Source organism: Vicia villosa, linkage group LG1 (genome assembly GCF_029867415.1).
Source record: "Vicia villosa cultivar HV-30 ecotype Madison, WI linkage group LG1, Vvil1.0, whole genome shotgun sequence".
NCBI lineage: Eukaryota > Viridiplantae > Streptophyta > Magnoliopsida > Fabales > Fabaceae > Vicia > Vicia villosa.
This window is the reverse complement of record NC_081180.1, coordinates 5,476,646-5,494,592: the sequence shown is the minus strand read 5'-3', so window position 1 is coordinate 5,494,592 and position 17,947 is coordinate 5,476,646. Positions and strand designations below refer to the sequence as shown.

General features: G+C 33.7%; 4 protein-coding genes across 4 annotated transcripts; 2 read left to right on the top strand and 2 right to left on the bottom strand.

Moving 5' to 3' along the window:
* The first annotated feature begins 7,913 nt into the window (after positions 1-7,913).
* Positions 7,914-9,333, top strand: LOC131600103 (glucose and ribitol dehydrogenase-like). Its single transcript, XM_058872328.1, has 4 exons — positions 7,914-8,121; positions 8,200-8,576; positions 8,701-9,059; positions 9,149-9,333. The coding sequence occupies exons 1-4, from the start codon at positions 7,999-8,001 to the stop codon at positions 9,169-9,171; spliced, it is 882 nt and encodes a 293-aa protein (XP_058728311.1). The 5' UTR covers positions 7,914-7,998; the 3' UTR covers positions 9,172-9,333.
* Positions 9,334-12,169: 2,836 nt separating this feature from the next.
* LOC131656734 (uncharacterized) lies at positions 12,170-12,745 on the bottom strand. The gene has a single exon (XM_058926568.1). It carries the CDS (start codon positions 12,743-12,745, stop codon positions 12,170-12,172), a length of 576 nt encoding a protein of 191 aa, XP_058782551.1.
* A 1,136-nt stretch (positions 12,746-13,881) lies between these two features.
* LOC131655766 (uncharacterized mitochondrial protein AtMg00310-like) lies at positions 13,882-14,304 on the bottom strand. Its single transcript, XM_058925861.1, has one exon. It carries the CDS (start codon positions 14,302-14,304, stop codon positions 13,882-13,884), a length of 423 nt encoding a protein of 140 aa, XP_058781844.1.
* Positions 14,305-16,063: 1,759 nt separating this feature from the next.
* On the top strand, positions 16,064-17,374 carry LOC131654767 (heat shock cognate 70 kDa protein-like). The gene is made up of 3 exons (XM_058925000.1): positions 16,064-16,546; positions 16,604-16,868; positions 16,935-17,374. The coding sequence occupies exons 1-3, from the start codon at positions 16,064-16,066 to the stop codon at positions 17,372-17,374; spliced, it is 1,188 nt and encodes a 395-aa protein (XP_058780983.1).
* The last annotated feature ends 573 nt before the right edge of the window (positions 17,375-17,947 follow it).

The window sequence follows — 17,947 nt, the reverse complement described above, 5'->3', positions numbered from 1 at the left end:
GTAATTGGTCATACTATGTAAAACAGGATAGATAATAGTAATCAACACATATTTCACATGTTATCGAGTATACAACAAGCTTAAATAGTATAATATTTCAATTCTACTATTATATTCTCAATTAAGTACTCAATCATAATTCTCACATATTCACACATCTAATCAAATATGTATTCAAACTTCACTCGTTTCAATTATCAAACTCATACACATATCACAACTACATCAAATTCACATACTCAATTATCGCATAATTTTAATGTGACTCAATGCAAGATATGTGACGCTATGCATGTGGTACCGAATTGTGAACCCAAAGTTTCACCGCTTTCCGATTCAATATCTAGAATCCAAGCCACGCTTCCGATCCGGACAAGACCAAAGCCCACCAAACGTAAACATATAGTTTACCGCTTCCGATTCACTTTAGAATCTAAGCCTCGGTTATGTTTCAAAGCAAACCACCTTTGTTTCAAGGCACACCATGATATGAATGTATGTACAAAGTTAACCAACATATGCGATTAAGATCATCTCTACCATCTTAATACTTAGCATAACACAATAATTCACTCTATGAATTATCCACAAAATTGTACACGACATTCTCATCACATAAGCATGGTTCACATATAATAGTCAACACTCAATTTCAATCCACCATTCCATTTAACACTATTAATTAATATTATCATATGCTAACTCACAATTTGTCAATTTCATATGGTTTACTCACTTCCATATTAAACCAACAAGACATTAGTATTTTTATCATCTAACTATTTCTAATTTTTAATTATAGGACCATAATAGAATTAAAACCAATTACTAACCTTATGAGGGTATTTTAGTTTACTAAGAAATCAATTCCATTTCACACATGCTCACTTACTAACTAGTCTAAACATATATGTACATATTATATATATATATATATATATATATATATATATATATATATATATATATATATATATATATATATATATATATATATATATATTCCCATTTAATGAATTGTGAGGACAACCTACATTTTCATTGAATTAATGACTACCTAGTATGTAGTTACTACACTTGCTCTTACAAAATTCCAAAGTGCTACAGTTAGGGAAGTGATACAATGGTCCATTAAATGATGATGGCATTTCCACGTTTTTGGTTTTATGGCTAAGGAAAAATGGGTACATCATGCTTCTAAAAAAAAAAACAAACAAACCGAAACAGGGCAATGGAAAGATGAGTTTATTCTCATTCTTCATGTAAATATGCTACAGCAAAAGAAAATCTATTCCATTTCAAGTGTGTAGTCATATAATTAATTCTATCAAGTGTGTAACCATATAATCAACTCTATCAAGTGTGTACCATATAATTAATTCTATCAAGCCATGGCGCTATAGTGCAGAAAATATTACAAGGGTATTCTTTTTCTTTCAATTGGCCAATGGTACTTCACTGTGAAATAAAAGTATGTGGTATCAGTATATTCATCAAAAGCAAGTGATTTATTTCCGGATCCTTCCATTGGCCAGAACAAGAAACAGTGGTTTTATTAAATAACAAGTAATGGTTTGAGTCATCATGTATTTCTAGCTAGGGGCTGTAGCGAGTCATCAAAGCAGTATGGTTGGTGGCTCATAATTTTCACTTGGATTCATAGTTAAATTTCACTAACAAGTTCATTTAATAAAGAGTGATATGGCCCACATTTTTAATTGGCCAAGAGCAAAGGAAACACTAACAGTCACAGCATGAATAAAAGGAACAAAGAAAAACAAAACACGACACGTTTCCAGCATCGGTGCGGTATACACCCACGGCTGCAACAACTGCCTCCGGCCATCATCCCCATGTGGTGATGTCATTTCGATGACTCATACTCCATTTTTCTCATTTCGTTTTTCATGAATATATGAACACAGGAGTGTTCATTTCTAGTATAGAGGTTAAACACTCATTTTATAAGATTCACTATGAACAAAATATAACTACATTAATCTACCAATCACCCCATTATACTAGCCCACAATGATTATGGATTCTCCCCCTTACCTCTTGATTTCTCCTCCAAAACCCTAGCTCCTCTTCTTGCTCCTCTCCTCCACTTCTATTCTTCAAAACCAGCAAAATGACAAAATGATGTCTCTACCCCTTATTTCCTCTCTTACTATCTTTATTTATTTTGGGCTTTAAAATTACTAACACCCCCTAATTGCTTATCACTCTAAATAATAGGCCCAATTAATTTAACTCTCTAATAACTTAATTAATTCTATTAAACACAAATGCACTCAAGTTAATTTAATTAAATTAATAATTAAACTTCATAATAGTTGAATAATTAATTAACTCTCTAAAAATATATATATAGAATATTATAATAAAAAAAAATAAATACTAAAAAAAAACGGGTTGTTACATACGTCATCAAAAGTCTCCTCCAAAGACACTACAATTGAATGGATTAGCCGAAAGGTTGAATAGAACTTTGGTGGAAAGGGTGAGATGTTTACTTTCTCAATCAAAGTTGGCGAAATACTTTTGGGGAGAAGCATTGAGCATATTTGTACATCTTTTAAACCTCACTCCATGTGTTTCGTTGAAGTTTGTTGGAAAAGATATTTCAAGAATTAAAAAGTTGAAGAACACTTTGAGTGAATCTTTTGCTATGAAGGATTTAGGAGAGGCTCGTAAAATTCTTGGTATTGAAATTGTTTGAGATCAAAATGAGAAAAAGTTGTACTTGTCACAAGAAAATTATGTGGAGAAAGTCCTTCGGCGTTTTAGCATGGATAAGGCTAAAGCGGTGAGCATTCCACTTGCTTCTCATTTCAAGCTTAGTCATAAACTATCAAGCTAATGTACTCGTCGGTCGTTGGTAGTTTGATGTATGTTATGATTTGTACAAGTCCCGATATTCTCATGTCGTGGGAATGGTGAGTTGTTATCTCTCAAATCCGGGAAAATATCATTAGGGGACCGTGAAGTGGGTGATGAGATATTTGTGTGGCACTTCGAATTTGAGACTAACTTTGGGATGCAAGTAGCCTATGTTGGTTGGATATACAGATTCGAATTTGGGCGGAAGCTTGGATGATAAAAAATTTACTTTAGGATATATGGTGACTTTTGCCGGGGGAGCAGTGGCTTGACAATAAAAATTGCAAAAGTGTGTTGCACTCTCTACTACCGAAGTCGAGTTTATAGCCGTCGTGGAAGTGTCAAAAGAGTTGTTATGGTTGAGGAAATTTGCAATGGAACTTGGTGTGAAACAAGAAAAATATGTCTTGTTTTGTGATAATCAAAATGCCACTTATCGAAGAACTCCTCTTTTCACTCGAGATCGAAGCATATTGATGTTCGTTATCATTAGATTCGGGATGTTCGTTATCATTCACTTATTGAAAAATTTTACATTCTATATACTTGATAGATTTATCAATTACATTATCAAAAAGAGTACAAAGAGAGTTTTGATATAAAAAAATAGCACCTTTCTCTAAGACGATTTATTTCTTCTATTAGTTTTTCATTTTCATTTTCAAGAGAGACAATAGTCGTTTTAGAGATAGAAGCAATTTTTTTTTAATTTACTTGAATTATTATTTAATTATTTACAAAATGATGAAGAGCTCTTTATAAGTAAATTTAGAAGTTGGAGTATTTTTCTCATTTTCTTCATAATTTTTCACGATACATATGTTGGTTTCTTCCTTTTTTTTTATTCATCGGATGCGCTCATTTTGTTCTATCTCCCAATCAATGTAAACTCTTTTAGATTCTTTTTGAGATCATTTGTATCTTTCATATTTCTTCTGGTTTTAGGTATAATATGTATTTATGTGACCTTTCTTTTTGCAGTGGAAACATGGTTGCACAAATGACGATCTTTCTTCCTTTTTATGTTAAAATTTTTGCAATTGTTTTTAGTGCCTTGTGAACTTTTTGAACTTTCAAAATAACAAATTCATGTTTTCATCACTTTTAATTCTTTGACTTCTTCAGTTTTAAGTGCAAGACTTTTCTTTTTCTAATCCTCTTCTTCATTTTTAGTAAGTTGTTTTAGCTTTATTTTATGTTTATGCAGTTTACCAAATAAAGTAGTCAAATTCATAAAAGATAAGTCTTTAAATTCAGAAATCACAATGACTTTAGATTACTGGCTACAATTAGGCATCTAAAGACTTTGCTAATTAAATCCTTATTTTTAAAACTTTTACCTTGTGATTCTTAAGTAATTTACTATATGATTGAAATGTTTTTCTAGACTTGGATATTTTCTCAATTTTCATTCGAAACAATTCATACGAATATATTAATGTGTTCATCCTAAACCTTTTTACTTCGGTTGTACCTTCATGGGTAACTAAAGAGTGTCTCACATTTCCTTTGCAACATTACATTGTTATACATGAAAAAAATTCATCAATATCTATAGTGGTAGAGATGATGGTTTTACCTTTCAAATTATATTCTCTTTATCCTCTTTAGTCCATATATCTCTATCTTTGTTTCCTACCACTTCATTAATTTAATGTGTGATAATAAATAGACTATTTTTTACAGTGTTCCAAATACCACAATTCACCTTTTAATAAAAAATTCATTTTTTCTGTCCAATAAGCATACCTTTCATAATTGAAAAATAAGAGGTTTGTTTAAGGAGTCGTTTATATCTTAAAATGATTAATTAGTCTTTAAACAAGAGTTAGGATCCAATATCACTTGTTGACCTAGTGACTTCAAATATAAGAATGAGAATGAATTGTGATATAACAAGTTTTTAAGATATTAAAATAATAAATTGGTTTTTAGATTGATTTTAAGGATATATCTAGAAGAAAAAGAGAAATGTAAAGTAAAAAGTACAAGAAAACAAAGTTTTCAAAGATTAGAGAATAACCCACTGAATATTATTCTGGTTCAACCTAAAACTAACAGGCCTACGTCTAGTCCCCAAGGATATCACGTTGATATTTCCAGCATCACATAACTTTTAATAAATAATCAACCCGCGACCTTCTTACACAAAATTTTATCTTAGGTTCACCACTTCATTAATTTAATGTGTGATAATAAATAGACTATTTTTTACAGTGTTCCAAATACCACAATTCACCTTTTAATAAAAAATTCATTTTTTCTGTCCAATAAGCATACCTTTCATAATTGAAAAATAAGAGGTTTGTTTAAGGAGTCGTTTGAAGTCATTATATATCTTAAAATGATTAATTAGTCTTTAAACAAGAGTTAGGATCCAATATCACTTGTTGACCTAGTGACTTCAAATATAAGAATGAGAATGAATTGTGATATAACAAGTTTTTAAGATATTAAAATAATAAATTGGTTTTTAGATTGATTTTAAGGATATATCTAGAAGAAAAAGAGAAATGTAAAGTAAAAAGTACAAGAAAACAAAGTTTTCAAAGATTAGAGAATAACCCACTGAATATTATTCTGGTTCAACCTAAAACTAACAGGCCTACGTCTAGTCCCCAAGGATATCACGTTGATATTTCCAGCATCACATAACTTTTAATAAATAATCAACCCGCGACCTTCTTACACAAAATTTTATCTTAGGTTCAACTTGCAACCTTTATACTTATATTAGTGCAAGAGAACAACCATGTCTTGGTTCTTATAATTACACATCGGAGAACAAATTCATCAGAAGTTACGCACAATATATATTCTACGAAGTAGTTACTCTCTTAACACTAAAATCATATATGAAGTGAGTATGAAAATAGTTGGAGAAAGGTGAGAGTGGAGAAAAAGTTATTTACAATTCTTGTATGTTTTAAAATGAATAAAATATCTCCTTTTATAGTAAAGATTTAGACAAATTTAGAAACTTTTGAAGCTCAGATACAATTCACAATCTATTAAGCTATAACCATAATCAATTATGACGTAACAAATAAGGAAATTTGTATTGGATCGGAGGCATAATCTATTACTAGATCTTCATAATTGATTACTAAGCAAATTTTCACTCACAATCAACTACACAAATGTCATAATCGATTACATGCCAAGTTTCGCTTTAAAAAGATTTTCTCAAATTCAAAGTGAATTTTCATAAGAAAGCTGAAAAAGAGATGAAGGCTTGAGGTAGATTTTGTGTGTGTGTGTGTGATCTTAGTACTTGAAGAGTAACTCACTTAATTTTATTCAAAGATCCTATAAAGATAAAAAACTAGAGAACGTGATTAGATGACAATCTTTTGTAAGAGAAGTAGGTTTCTTGATGTTTTTTAATTTCATTCAATTCTTTTAAGCCAATCATCCAAATTTTATCGCTTTTTTATTTAAGAATTATTTTTCTTTTTCATATGATGTTTATTATATATTGCTTTGATCCTCTTTATCATCATCAAAACCTCTTAATCATGTTAAGTATATAGAACCGCAATTTTATCACCATAGTCTTAATAAATTGAACTCATTTTCATGAATAATGATGATGGCGACAAGTAAAAAGATGATTCTCTTATTTATGTGAAAATGGTGTCTCATGAAAAACTTTCCTACCAACCGACTAGTTAGCTATTAGTTAACAACAATAATCAAGTTTTATTCTATAATATTATAATAATCTTTCAAATATTATACTTTTATTCATCTCATTAATCTTGAGAAAATTTCTATAATACGTTTTTTAGGTTTTACTTTTTCTCAAAGGTTCGACTACTCTCCATCTGAGCTATACGTCTTCTCACTACATTCTTAAACCACCTAAGTCTAGTGTCATCCCAAATCTGATCTCTAGGGTTGTCATTTGTAAATCTGCGACATTGACACTACAATGCTCAAGTCAGTGAATGAAAGATAAATAGTTTTAGAGTGAGAATGGATTGAATAACTGAAATGGCGCGTTTTGATCTTTATATAATATGAGCGGTTAAAACTACCCGCTTGTAACTTGGTGGCTTGTACAAGTTGTCGTTCAATTATATTCAATAATAAGATATATAATGAAGAGTGTGATCATGTGTCTTTGACAGGAATTTAGGTCTACCTGTTACGTGCGCCTTCTTGATCAACACTTGTTATTGGACTTTACGGACGGTTCAAAACACTATGGATTGCCGGAATTTAGAAATTCTAAGTCCTTTCTATTCTTGGTTTTCCACAAAATCTCTATTATCGGCCTTTCCCAAAATCTCTCTAGAAACTTTATCATTTTTTTTAAATCAATGAAAATTAAATGTTACTTCTTTTTATCCATTCAATATTGCTCCATCACTCGTCATAGTAAAATAGGTTGCTTCTTTAGTCGACCTCTCATGCATAAAACCGTATTAATTATTGGAATTAAATGTTTTCTTCTAGTATTCGTTCAAATTGTTTTTTTTATGGCGAATTTTTATCTACCCGACTCAAAAGTTATGTAAGGTTACTTCATTTGTAAAATGCTTTGAAACAACAAACATTTGTAGTATTTTAATAAATAATTAAATGTGTTAAACGAGAAGGAATCACGTGATTGGTTGGAGTTACACTACCCAACTTTTTGTGATAGATAGAAAAGTTGTCCCTTTTTTATAATTTCTAATGACCGATCAATTAATTGGTTTGATGATTATAAAAACATAATCTCAATCAAATTCTTAAACGAAATTAACTTTGAGTCGAATACCATAAATCATAAGAAGAAAAACATTTGCTAGCATGATAAGATCATCTAAGATGATTCATCTTCAATAGTTGATGTAACAAATTCAAATACTATGAACTCCACCGTTTGGCCAAGTAACCTCAAACCAATACCTCACATATGACACGTTTGCAGCATGCACTTGTACGTGGCAATGTCATGCCATCATATGCATTCTACTTGCCATCTATCCCTCTCCTTTGAGGTCCCTACAAATACAGAAATCTTCTCAATATATACCATATACATTCTAATTCTAACTCAAAGTCTAAACATAGATTAAATTCTCATCTCATATACACTAAACTTCGGTTTCAAATCCTGCAAAAATGGCAACTAATGAGCCAAAGTTCCCACCTCAGAGTCAGAAAACTCAACCAGGAAAAGAACATGTAATGAAACCACTACCACAAAGCATAAATCCTCACCACAAGCCCTCCAATAAACTAAGGGTATGCACCAATTAATCCTATACTTTCTCTTCTTAGCTATACACTTTTTAATACTACTATCTCTTATATTTTGTATAGGGAAAGGTGGCGTTGGTGACAGGAGGTGACTCAGGTATTGGAAGAGCTGTGTCTTTGATATTTGCACAAGAAGGTGCAACAGTGGCCTTTACATACGTGAAGGGTCATGAGGAGATTGACAAGGATGAAACATTGAAGTTGTTGCTAGAAGCCAAGACAATTGATGCACAAGAACCATTGGCAATTGCTGCTGATATTGGATATGATGAAAACTGCAAACAAGTGGTTGATCTTGTTGTCCAAGAATATGGACACATTGATATTCTTGTCAACAATGCAGCTGAACAGCATCTCAAAAACTCAGTTGAGGAAATCACTGAGGAACAGCTTGAAAGAGTCTTCAGGACCAATATCTTTTCACACTTCTTCTTGGTCAGGTAAGTAGTCAAACACCTCTGAATAAAGACATGTCTGATATCTGGCAGATAATTTTGTCTGATGTAAGACGTGTCTGTAGGTTTTGGTGAGTAAATTGTGAAAGAATTTGTGTTATATATGCAGGCATGCTTTAAAGCATATGAAAGAAGGAAGTTCAATCATAAACTCAACTTCAGTGAATGCTTATACTGGAAAAGCAGAAACACTGGACTACACTTCGACAAAGGGAGCCATAGTTGCATTCACTAGAGGTCTTGCTCAGCAGCTGGTGAAGAAAGGAATAAGAGTGAATGCTGTTGCTCCAGGTCCAGTTTGGACGCCGGTTCAACCAGCTAGCATGCCTGGTGAGATGATACAGGATTTGGGGTCAGATGTGCCAATGAAACGAGCAGCTCAGCCTAGTGAGATTGCACCTTGTTATTTGTTCTTGGCTTCCCTTCAAGACTCTTCATACTATACTGGCCAAGTTCTCCATCCAAATGGTGTGTGCCTTTGCTTAATTATTCTCTTTTATGCTATCTAGTGTCTTGAAATGTTTTACATATTCTAATATGGAGCTGTTAATTTGCAGGTGGGCTGATTGTGAATGCTTAAATACTAGGGTGGTGTTGTATTTGGTATTAGAAGGGTGTTTGTTGTTGTTGGGCTTTGGGTTATGTTATGATGTTTTGTTCAATAAGCTGTCCATGTTGGACTATATGATCAACTGTAATTTGGATATATGTATATTTTGAGTTAATTAAAATACTTCATGTATGGATTGGTGCATAATCATATCATTCCCATGTCTTTGTGTCAAATATGCATAATCATATCAACTGTAATTTGGATAGCTTAGAATATATTGCACAGTTGACAAATGTTGAATCACTGGATTTTCTATGTATCTGTTTACCAGTCAAGCTATTCAGGTCTGGTGCAGATCATGGCATGCATCAAGCTCCCCTGGCATAAGGAACATGGCTCATATTCTTTTGCTCTTGTGTAGTTTAAGGACAATCTTTTTATGATAACTTGAAATGAGAAATGATAGGGCGTAGTTACAGGCTTTGAATGATTCATTTTGAATCTTTGAATTACTCTCTTAATATAACCATGTTGAGTTATATTTCATGATTTTAACCATTGAGTTATATTCATGATTTTCTTAGCATAGGTCTTTCATGTCAAATTCAGATTTCAGCATTCCTTTAACCTCTTCAATATCTGCCATTTTCTTGCTAGCTATAAGCATATCATCAATATATAGGAGCAAGTATAAGTATTCATTCTTAGCCTTTTGTAATAAACACAACTATCATGACTACTCCTATAGTTAATTCTCAAAATAAATTTGTCAACCTTGTATACCATTGTCATGGAGGAGACTACTTCAGTCTATACAAGGATTTTTGCAGCAGACACACATGATCCTCCTTTCCTTTTTCTTAAAAACCTTTCGGTTGTCTCATGAAAATATTTTCTCATACTCACCATGTAAGAAGGTTGTCTTCTGTTTAAGACATAAGTCCAAACTGATCGTCACAGTGTGATTCTAATAGAGCAATGTTTGACCACATGTGAGAATATTAGCCCTTGGTCACTAATATGGACTTGTATCGATGAGTCTATTTTAGAGTCTCCTTAATCCATATGTAGCCTTTTTTTTTTCCTTTCCTTTTTAGACTTTTCAACTAACTTCGATGTATGATTCTGATGGAGGGATTCTATAGTTTTATATTTGTGGGATATGTGGGAAGAAAGAGGCTCGGCTGGCTACACAAGGATATAGTCAGCAAGAAGGGATTGACTATACAGAAATTTTGCACCAGTTGTCATGTTAGAATCTATCCATGTATTAATTTCCTTTGTGGTAAATCACAACATCATCTTGTATCAGATGAATGTTAAAAGTGCATGAATGGATACATATCATTTATCTGAAAATAAATAATATGTAATGATCATAGTTATTTAGGGTTTTGGACCAAGAAGGATTTTCATTTTTATATGTGATTTTTAATCATTTTACAAACAAAAATAATATTTAAATATATTTGATTAATTAAATTCTTTAATTTAAGAAATATTGACATAGAGAAAACTAGGGGTGGCAAACAGGCATGCCCGCCCCGCAAAAGCCCACAAAAAAACGGGGGCGGGGCGGACATATTATTGAGTGCGGGTCTAAAACCTCCCCCCGCCCCGCAAAAAAGTGCGGGTAAAACGGGCTTTCCCCGCGGGTCGGGCCTGTTTTGCCACCCTTAGAGAAAACCTGAGAAAACCTGGTGAAATCTGATGAAACAATATATGTGATGACCTCGAAGCTGCGTTTTATTGACCTACCCTGACCTAGTAGGTTTCTTTAATGACAAATTTGTAGCCCCCTTCTTCCTGGTACTGAATGTCGAACTCAGCCAATTCTAAGGACCACTTGAGCATTGTGTCGACCATGTCGGGACGGCCGAGCAGCTCCCGGATGGACTGATCGGTTCTGACGACGACGGTGTGAGCTAGAAAGTAGTGTCTTAGTCTGCGTGCAACATTGACAAGGGCCAGGGCGATTTTTTTGATCTGCTTGTATTTGAGTTTGGGACTTTGAAGTGCTTTGCTCGAGAAATATATGGGTTTCTAGCCATTCGTGGTTTCGCAAATAAGGATAGCGCCAACAGCCTCGGTGGTTGAAATTAAAGAGGTCGGTTGAAATACACCTCATTGATCCTCTAACTACTATGGTCCTAGCGTTGGGACACTATTTTAAAATAGATATTTTTGAAATAATTTTTTATTAACTCATCATTCCAACGTTGGGACAATGTTGTATAACTGTTTACACACCATTCCAACGTTGGGACGGTATGAAAATTCCAATTTATGCTATAAATTTATATACATAGTTTAAAAAAAAAGAAATTCAATTTTTATAAATAAAATGGAGTTGTCCTTCTCAGGTTATTCAGTTATTTGAAAAATAAACAATATGTGATGATCATAGTGATTTTGGATTTTAGACCAAGAAGTATTTTCATTTTTATATGTGATTTAATTTAAGAAATATTGGCATAGAGAAAACTCGAAGAAACCTGATGAAATTTGATGAAACAATTAATGCGATGATCTCGAAGCCGTGTTTCATTGACCCGTGATCTTTCTTTTAAAAATACAATGAGAGTTAAACCTTCCACTTTAAAATCTTTTTTTGAACACTATGGACTATGGTCAAACAATTGCCATAAGTTACAAAATATTTTGACCACCTGAATATATTTTCTTACAAAATATTTGACCAAGTAAAAGTCAATACGACTTACAAATAAATTATTAACCATTTGTTTACAAATAAATGTTGCCCCACCCACCCTGATAATATTTAAAATTAACTAAGACTACAAATACATTCCTTTTACTTGGTAGAAATTGGAGAATACTTGATATACACACTGACATAGTTCTTTGTTTTAAAATTTAAAACAAAATATTTTTCTTCCTTTTATACATAATTAATTGACATATTTTAATTATAATACCATTTTTTTTTACAGAAACAAATTTAACTGCTTTCATCAATCAGATAAAAAGTAATACAAGGAGGAATTACATCAAACATACAGCGTCAAGACCAAGAATTGGCCGCCTTCGCTAAGGTGTGGGCAACCATATTCGCTTGACGCTTAATAAACTTAACCTCAAAGTTGGGGAAATCTAATAGCAATGACTTAATAGAATTAATAATTGAAATAAACTCAGAGCTACCTGGCGTATTGGAACTAAGAGCTTGGACCACCTGTTGAGAATCACTTTCAAAAATTGTCGGAGCATTATGAAGCATAATAACTGATTGAATTGCTTCCTTAAGAGCTAAGGCCTCCGCTTCGATCACCGAGAAAGTACTACCATCCCAAGCAGTACCTGCAGCAACAAAGTTACCATGATCGTTACGAATACACCACCCTCGATTCGTAGTCCTTACACGCTTGTTAAAAGCGGCGTCCATATTACATGTAAAACTACCAAAAGGCGGCGAGTTCCAGGTAACCACTTCTCTGTTATCTAACTGCAGCTCCCGAATATTATGGGCCATAAACCAATCTTGCCACTTATGAAATGCTAGCCATCCAAGTTTAGCTGCATCTTCCTTTTTATTATGCCAAACAAAGTCGTTCCTATTCTTCCATAACCCTTCCAACATAACCGCCACTCTTCCTGCGATAGGGATGACAACGGGTGCCCGCGGGTGCGGGTTTCATACTACCCAAACCCGAACCCGAAATTACCACCCGAACCCAAACCCAAACTCAAAAGCTATTCGGGTGATAAAATAACACCCACGCCCATACCCGTTGGGTTCGGGTTTTTTCACCCAAACCCGTACCCGCAACAAAATACATAAATATAATTTTCCTACAATTTTCTTACACCTTTCCACAAAAATATATATATATATATATATATATATGTATTTATATATATATATATATAATATATAATATAATATATATATATATAATATATATATATATATTATATATATATATATAATCGGGTGTGATTTCGGGTTTCGGGCGTGGGTTTCACACTACCCAAACCCGCACCCGAAATATCGGGTGACACCCGAACCCGAACCCAAACCCAGTCAACTCGGGTTTTCACCCGTTGACTCGGGTTCGGGTGCGGGCGGGCCCCGCGGGTTTGGGTCTCTTTGCCATCCCTAGATATTCCTATCCTCCTTCATACAAATATCAAAGATAAGGGAACCGATATCCTGGAAATTATGGAGACGAGGAGAGATGATATCAGTAAGACCTGCCGACTGCCAAGAAGAGAGAATTTCCGAACAACCAACAAAAACATGCCAATCGTCCTCATAATTATTACCACAAAGCTGACAGATAGGAGTACACAGTACATGATGTTGAATAAGACGCACCTTGGATGGGAGACAATCGCTATAAATCCTCCAAAGAAGATGTTTCACTCGAGCCGGAGCTATTATATTCCAAAGATTACTCCAATATACTCCTTCCTTAACCGAACCACCACTTTCCTGATGCTTCATCCAAATTCTATATCCCGACGGATAACTATAATTACCGTTAACATCATCCTTCCATACCATACGGTCTTCAACCACTTCTTCTGACAACGGAACTTGTAAAATATCTCTAACCACTGAATAATCAAACAAACCACATAAAACTCTCATATTCCATTGTTTAACATTAGTCAACAAAAGATCATTAACGGTTAAAGTATACATACCTTGATTTTGAGGACCCCTCAAACAACCTTATCTACTCCTCCTTAGCCATGGTTCTTTCATAACCCTTATGTTTCTACCATCACCAATCTGCCATCTACATCCAAGGGTAAGGAGTTCTCTAGCCTTCCAAATACTCCGCCAAACAAAGCTAGGATTATAACCCAACTTAGCATAAAAAAACTAGATCTCGGAAAACACCTCGCTTTAAAGATTCTAGACACTAAAGCATTCAGATTTGTCATGAGGAACCAGCCTTGCTTAGCCACCATAGCCAAGTTAAACGCCTTAAAATCCCGAAAACCCAAGCCTCCCTCAGCTTTCGGACAAGTCAATTTATCCCAAGCCTTCCATCTTATTCCCTTGCTGTTAGAACCTCCACCCCACCAAAACAAATTTAACATTTTTTCAATCTCATTAACCACCACATCCGGAAGAATGAAGATGCTCATGATGTAAGTTGGAATAGCTTGCAAAACTGACTTGATCATAATTTCTTTACCTGCTCTAGATAAAGACCGTCCTTTCCAAGAATTGATACAATTCTAAATGCGATCCTTAATAAAAGAAAAAATAGACCTCTTGCTCCTTCCTATCATAGACGGCAATCCCAAATATTTTCCCGTTCCCAGCACATGTCGAACTCCCATAATATTTGCAAGATCCTCTTGCGCCGGCAAGCTTAAATTACGGCTAAAGAACACTTCTGATTTTGTCAAATTAATCTCCTGACCAGCTGCAGCTGCATAGGTGTCAAGTAAACTCATCAGGTGTCTAACTTCCGTAAGATTTGCCCTGCAAAACAGAAAACAATCTTCAGCAAAAAGTAGACGGGACACAATAGGTGCCCCTTTACAAATTTGAACCCCGTGGATATTTCCGCTGGCCACCGACTCTTTAATCAGGGTAGACAACCCTTCAGTGATAAGAATGAAAAGATAAGGTGACAGGGTGTCCCCTTGTCTCAATCCTCTTCCTGGTTCAATAGGTCCAATGGCATCCGAATTAACAAGAACAAAATAGTGAATTGAAGTAACGCACATCATCATCAAATATATCCATTTCTCTGCAAAATCCAACCTGTTCAGCATTCCTCTTAAAAAGCCCCAATCTACCCGATCATAAGCCTTACTGATATCAATTTTAAGAGCCAAGTGCACAGTTATATCCTTTAAATTGAAAAGTTAATATAGATTAACATTAAATCAATTTTAAAGACAAATCAAAATTATGATAAAATACATTTCAAAATATTAAATATAATTGGCATTTGATTCTAAAACTAATCATTGTTTTTAATTTCAAATTAAAACAGGTTTGTTATAGTTAGACATCCTTATTTGAATATTTTAAAATCAATTAAAATTAAATCATATTAAATTAGATCAGAATCAATTCTAGAAGCGTATAATTGATTTTGGGTGATTTTGAGGTGTTTGTTTTATCAAAAATAGAATTGATTATGTTTCCAGAATTGATTTTACTTGAAGTTAGAATTTGTAGCTTCTGCCTCTAAAATTGATTCAGGTGATTTTTACAATGCAATTATTTGTTCAACTCACTTTTAAATAAATGTATCCGAATATAAATCAATTTTATCAAACTCAATTCTGTTAAAATCAATTCCATCAAACTCAATTCTGTTAGAATCAATTCCATTCACCGCAAATCCAAACACACCTAACAGCCATAAGATTGTTAGTAGTATTTAATTTTAACTTAGTAGCAATTTTTAAGAAAAAGTAATCCACTGGCAAATTCAAAAAAATAAATGTTATAATGCAAAGCCAAGAATATTAATGTTAACTTACGAATTAGAAAATCAAATATAAAAATCTTGTTTTCAAAATTGTGTATTCAACTTTTGTCAAAAAAAAAAATTGTGTATTCAACCCTTATAAAAGTGAAAGATTAGTGTAACAAATTTTACTTTTCAAATTTTGTAAGTTGTGTCATAAATTGTATTGGAAATTTAAACAGAATATTAAACTTTGACGCTTGGAAAATACATTGAGCACAGCAAAAGCATAAGTGACGGTTGAATTTTCAAATCATTTCATATCGTTAGTTATACTATTTATATGTACACAAAAAATGTCATTGTTACCATATACGTAAACGGGAGGATCATCATTCTGATTTTTCTTAAAGTAAACGTTTGGATTTCTTCTAAATTCTTACTTGAGTTTTATTAGCTTCTTTTACATAATTTACTTGTCGACAGATTCATGGCTAGAAAATACGAAGGACATGCTGTGGCAGAAATATGGTCTTGACAAGAGGAATGATTATGATGGAGAAAGAAATATTTTTGTGTTTGATCTTGGGGGTGGCACGTTTGATGTGTCTATACTAACTATTAAAGGCGATGTGTTCAAAGTTAAAGCAACTGCTGGAAACACTCACCTTGGTGGAGAAGACTTTGATAATAGAATGGTGAACTACTTTGTACAAGAGTTCAAGAAAAAGAACAAACTGGATATTAGTGGAAATCCAAAAGCCTTGAGGAGGTTGAGAACTGCTTGTGAGAGGGCAAAAAGATTACTATCTTTTCTTGTTGTTGCAACTATTGAGGTAGATTCTTTATTTCAAGGCATTGATTTTTCTTCATCGATCAATCGGGCGAAGTTTGAGGAAATGAATATGGATTTTCTTAATGAGTGTATAAAGACAGTTGAGAGTTGTCTAATGGATGCAAAAATGGACAGGAGTACTATAGATGAAGTTGTACTTGTTGGTGGATCTTCTAGGATTCCTGAAGTACAATAGCTATTACAAGACTTTTTCAAGGGGAAAGAGTTGTGCAAGAGCATTAACCCTGACGAGGCTGTAGCTTATGGTGCAGCTGTTCAGGCTGCATTGTTGAGCGAGGGCTTTAATAATGTTCCAAAGTTGGTTCTACAGGATGTTACACCGTTGTCTCTTGGCAGGTCAATTGTAGGAGATATCATGGATGTGGTGATTCCTAGAAACACCTGCATTCCTGTCAAGGAAACAAAATCATATGTTACATCCGAAGATAACCAGACCAGTTCTCTGATTGAGGTTTATGAGGGTTAGAGGACAAAAGCCAGCGACAACAATTTGCTTGGTTCTTTTACTCTTTCTGGCTATCCCCCAGCTCCTCGTGGTTCCCCGTCATCAGATGTCTCTTTTTCTATAGATGAAAATGGTATTTTCACTGTTTCTGCTGAGAATTTTGCTTTGGGAAATTCAAACGAGATTACAATAACAAATTACAAAGAAAGGATGTCAGCTGAAGAAATTAAAAAATTGATTAAAGAAGCTGAGAATTACGGTATTGAAGACAAGAAATTCTTAAGGAAGGCCGAAGTAGTGAATGGAACGGACCTCTACATTTACAAAATGATGAATACTTTAAAGAAAAAGGATATTAACTCGAAGCTTTGCTCACAAGAAATAAAAAAGATTGAAGATGCAATTGCAGTGGCCAAAAAATTGGTTGATGAGAATAAGCAAGATGTTGAAATAGATGTTCTGGAGGATCATCTAAATGGGCTTGAGATCAGGATGGAACACATTATAGCTAAGACTGTTTAGTATTGAAGAGTAATTCAATATTCAGAAGATGACTGATCTTCTGATGGTTACTCAGAAGATAGTATTGACCAGAAGATGATGTCTGGGTCCCATTAGCTTAGCTGTTTAGTAGTAAGGGTACTTTAGTATTTTGTAGTACTGTACTGTTTGTACCTTAGACTTGTTCACTAAGTTTACTGTTTTAGGGCTTATGTGGCAAGATTTTCTTTTCTATAAATAGCCTTGTAATAGCTATCATTAATAGTAGAATACAACATTTTATTCTCTCATCTCTTTTGCGCCGTTATTCTATTATTCTCTTTGTCACCATCTTTATTCATTGTGCACCAACAATTGGTATCTAGAGCTCCGGTTCCAAACACAGGGAAACACGAGTGAACGTGAGTTTGTGTGACTGTGTGATTGATTTTGTTTCTGGGAAACAAAGTTGTGTTGAATCACATTTTTTCTTGATTGTTTGTGGGTTGGGAAACACTGTGTGAGTGTGAGTGAAATCTGTTTTTGTCTGCACAAGTTTAAAGATGAGTGGAAGCAACTTGAATACCAAACTTCCAGTTCTTGATGGTAAAAACT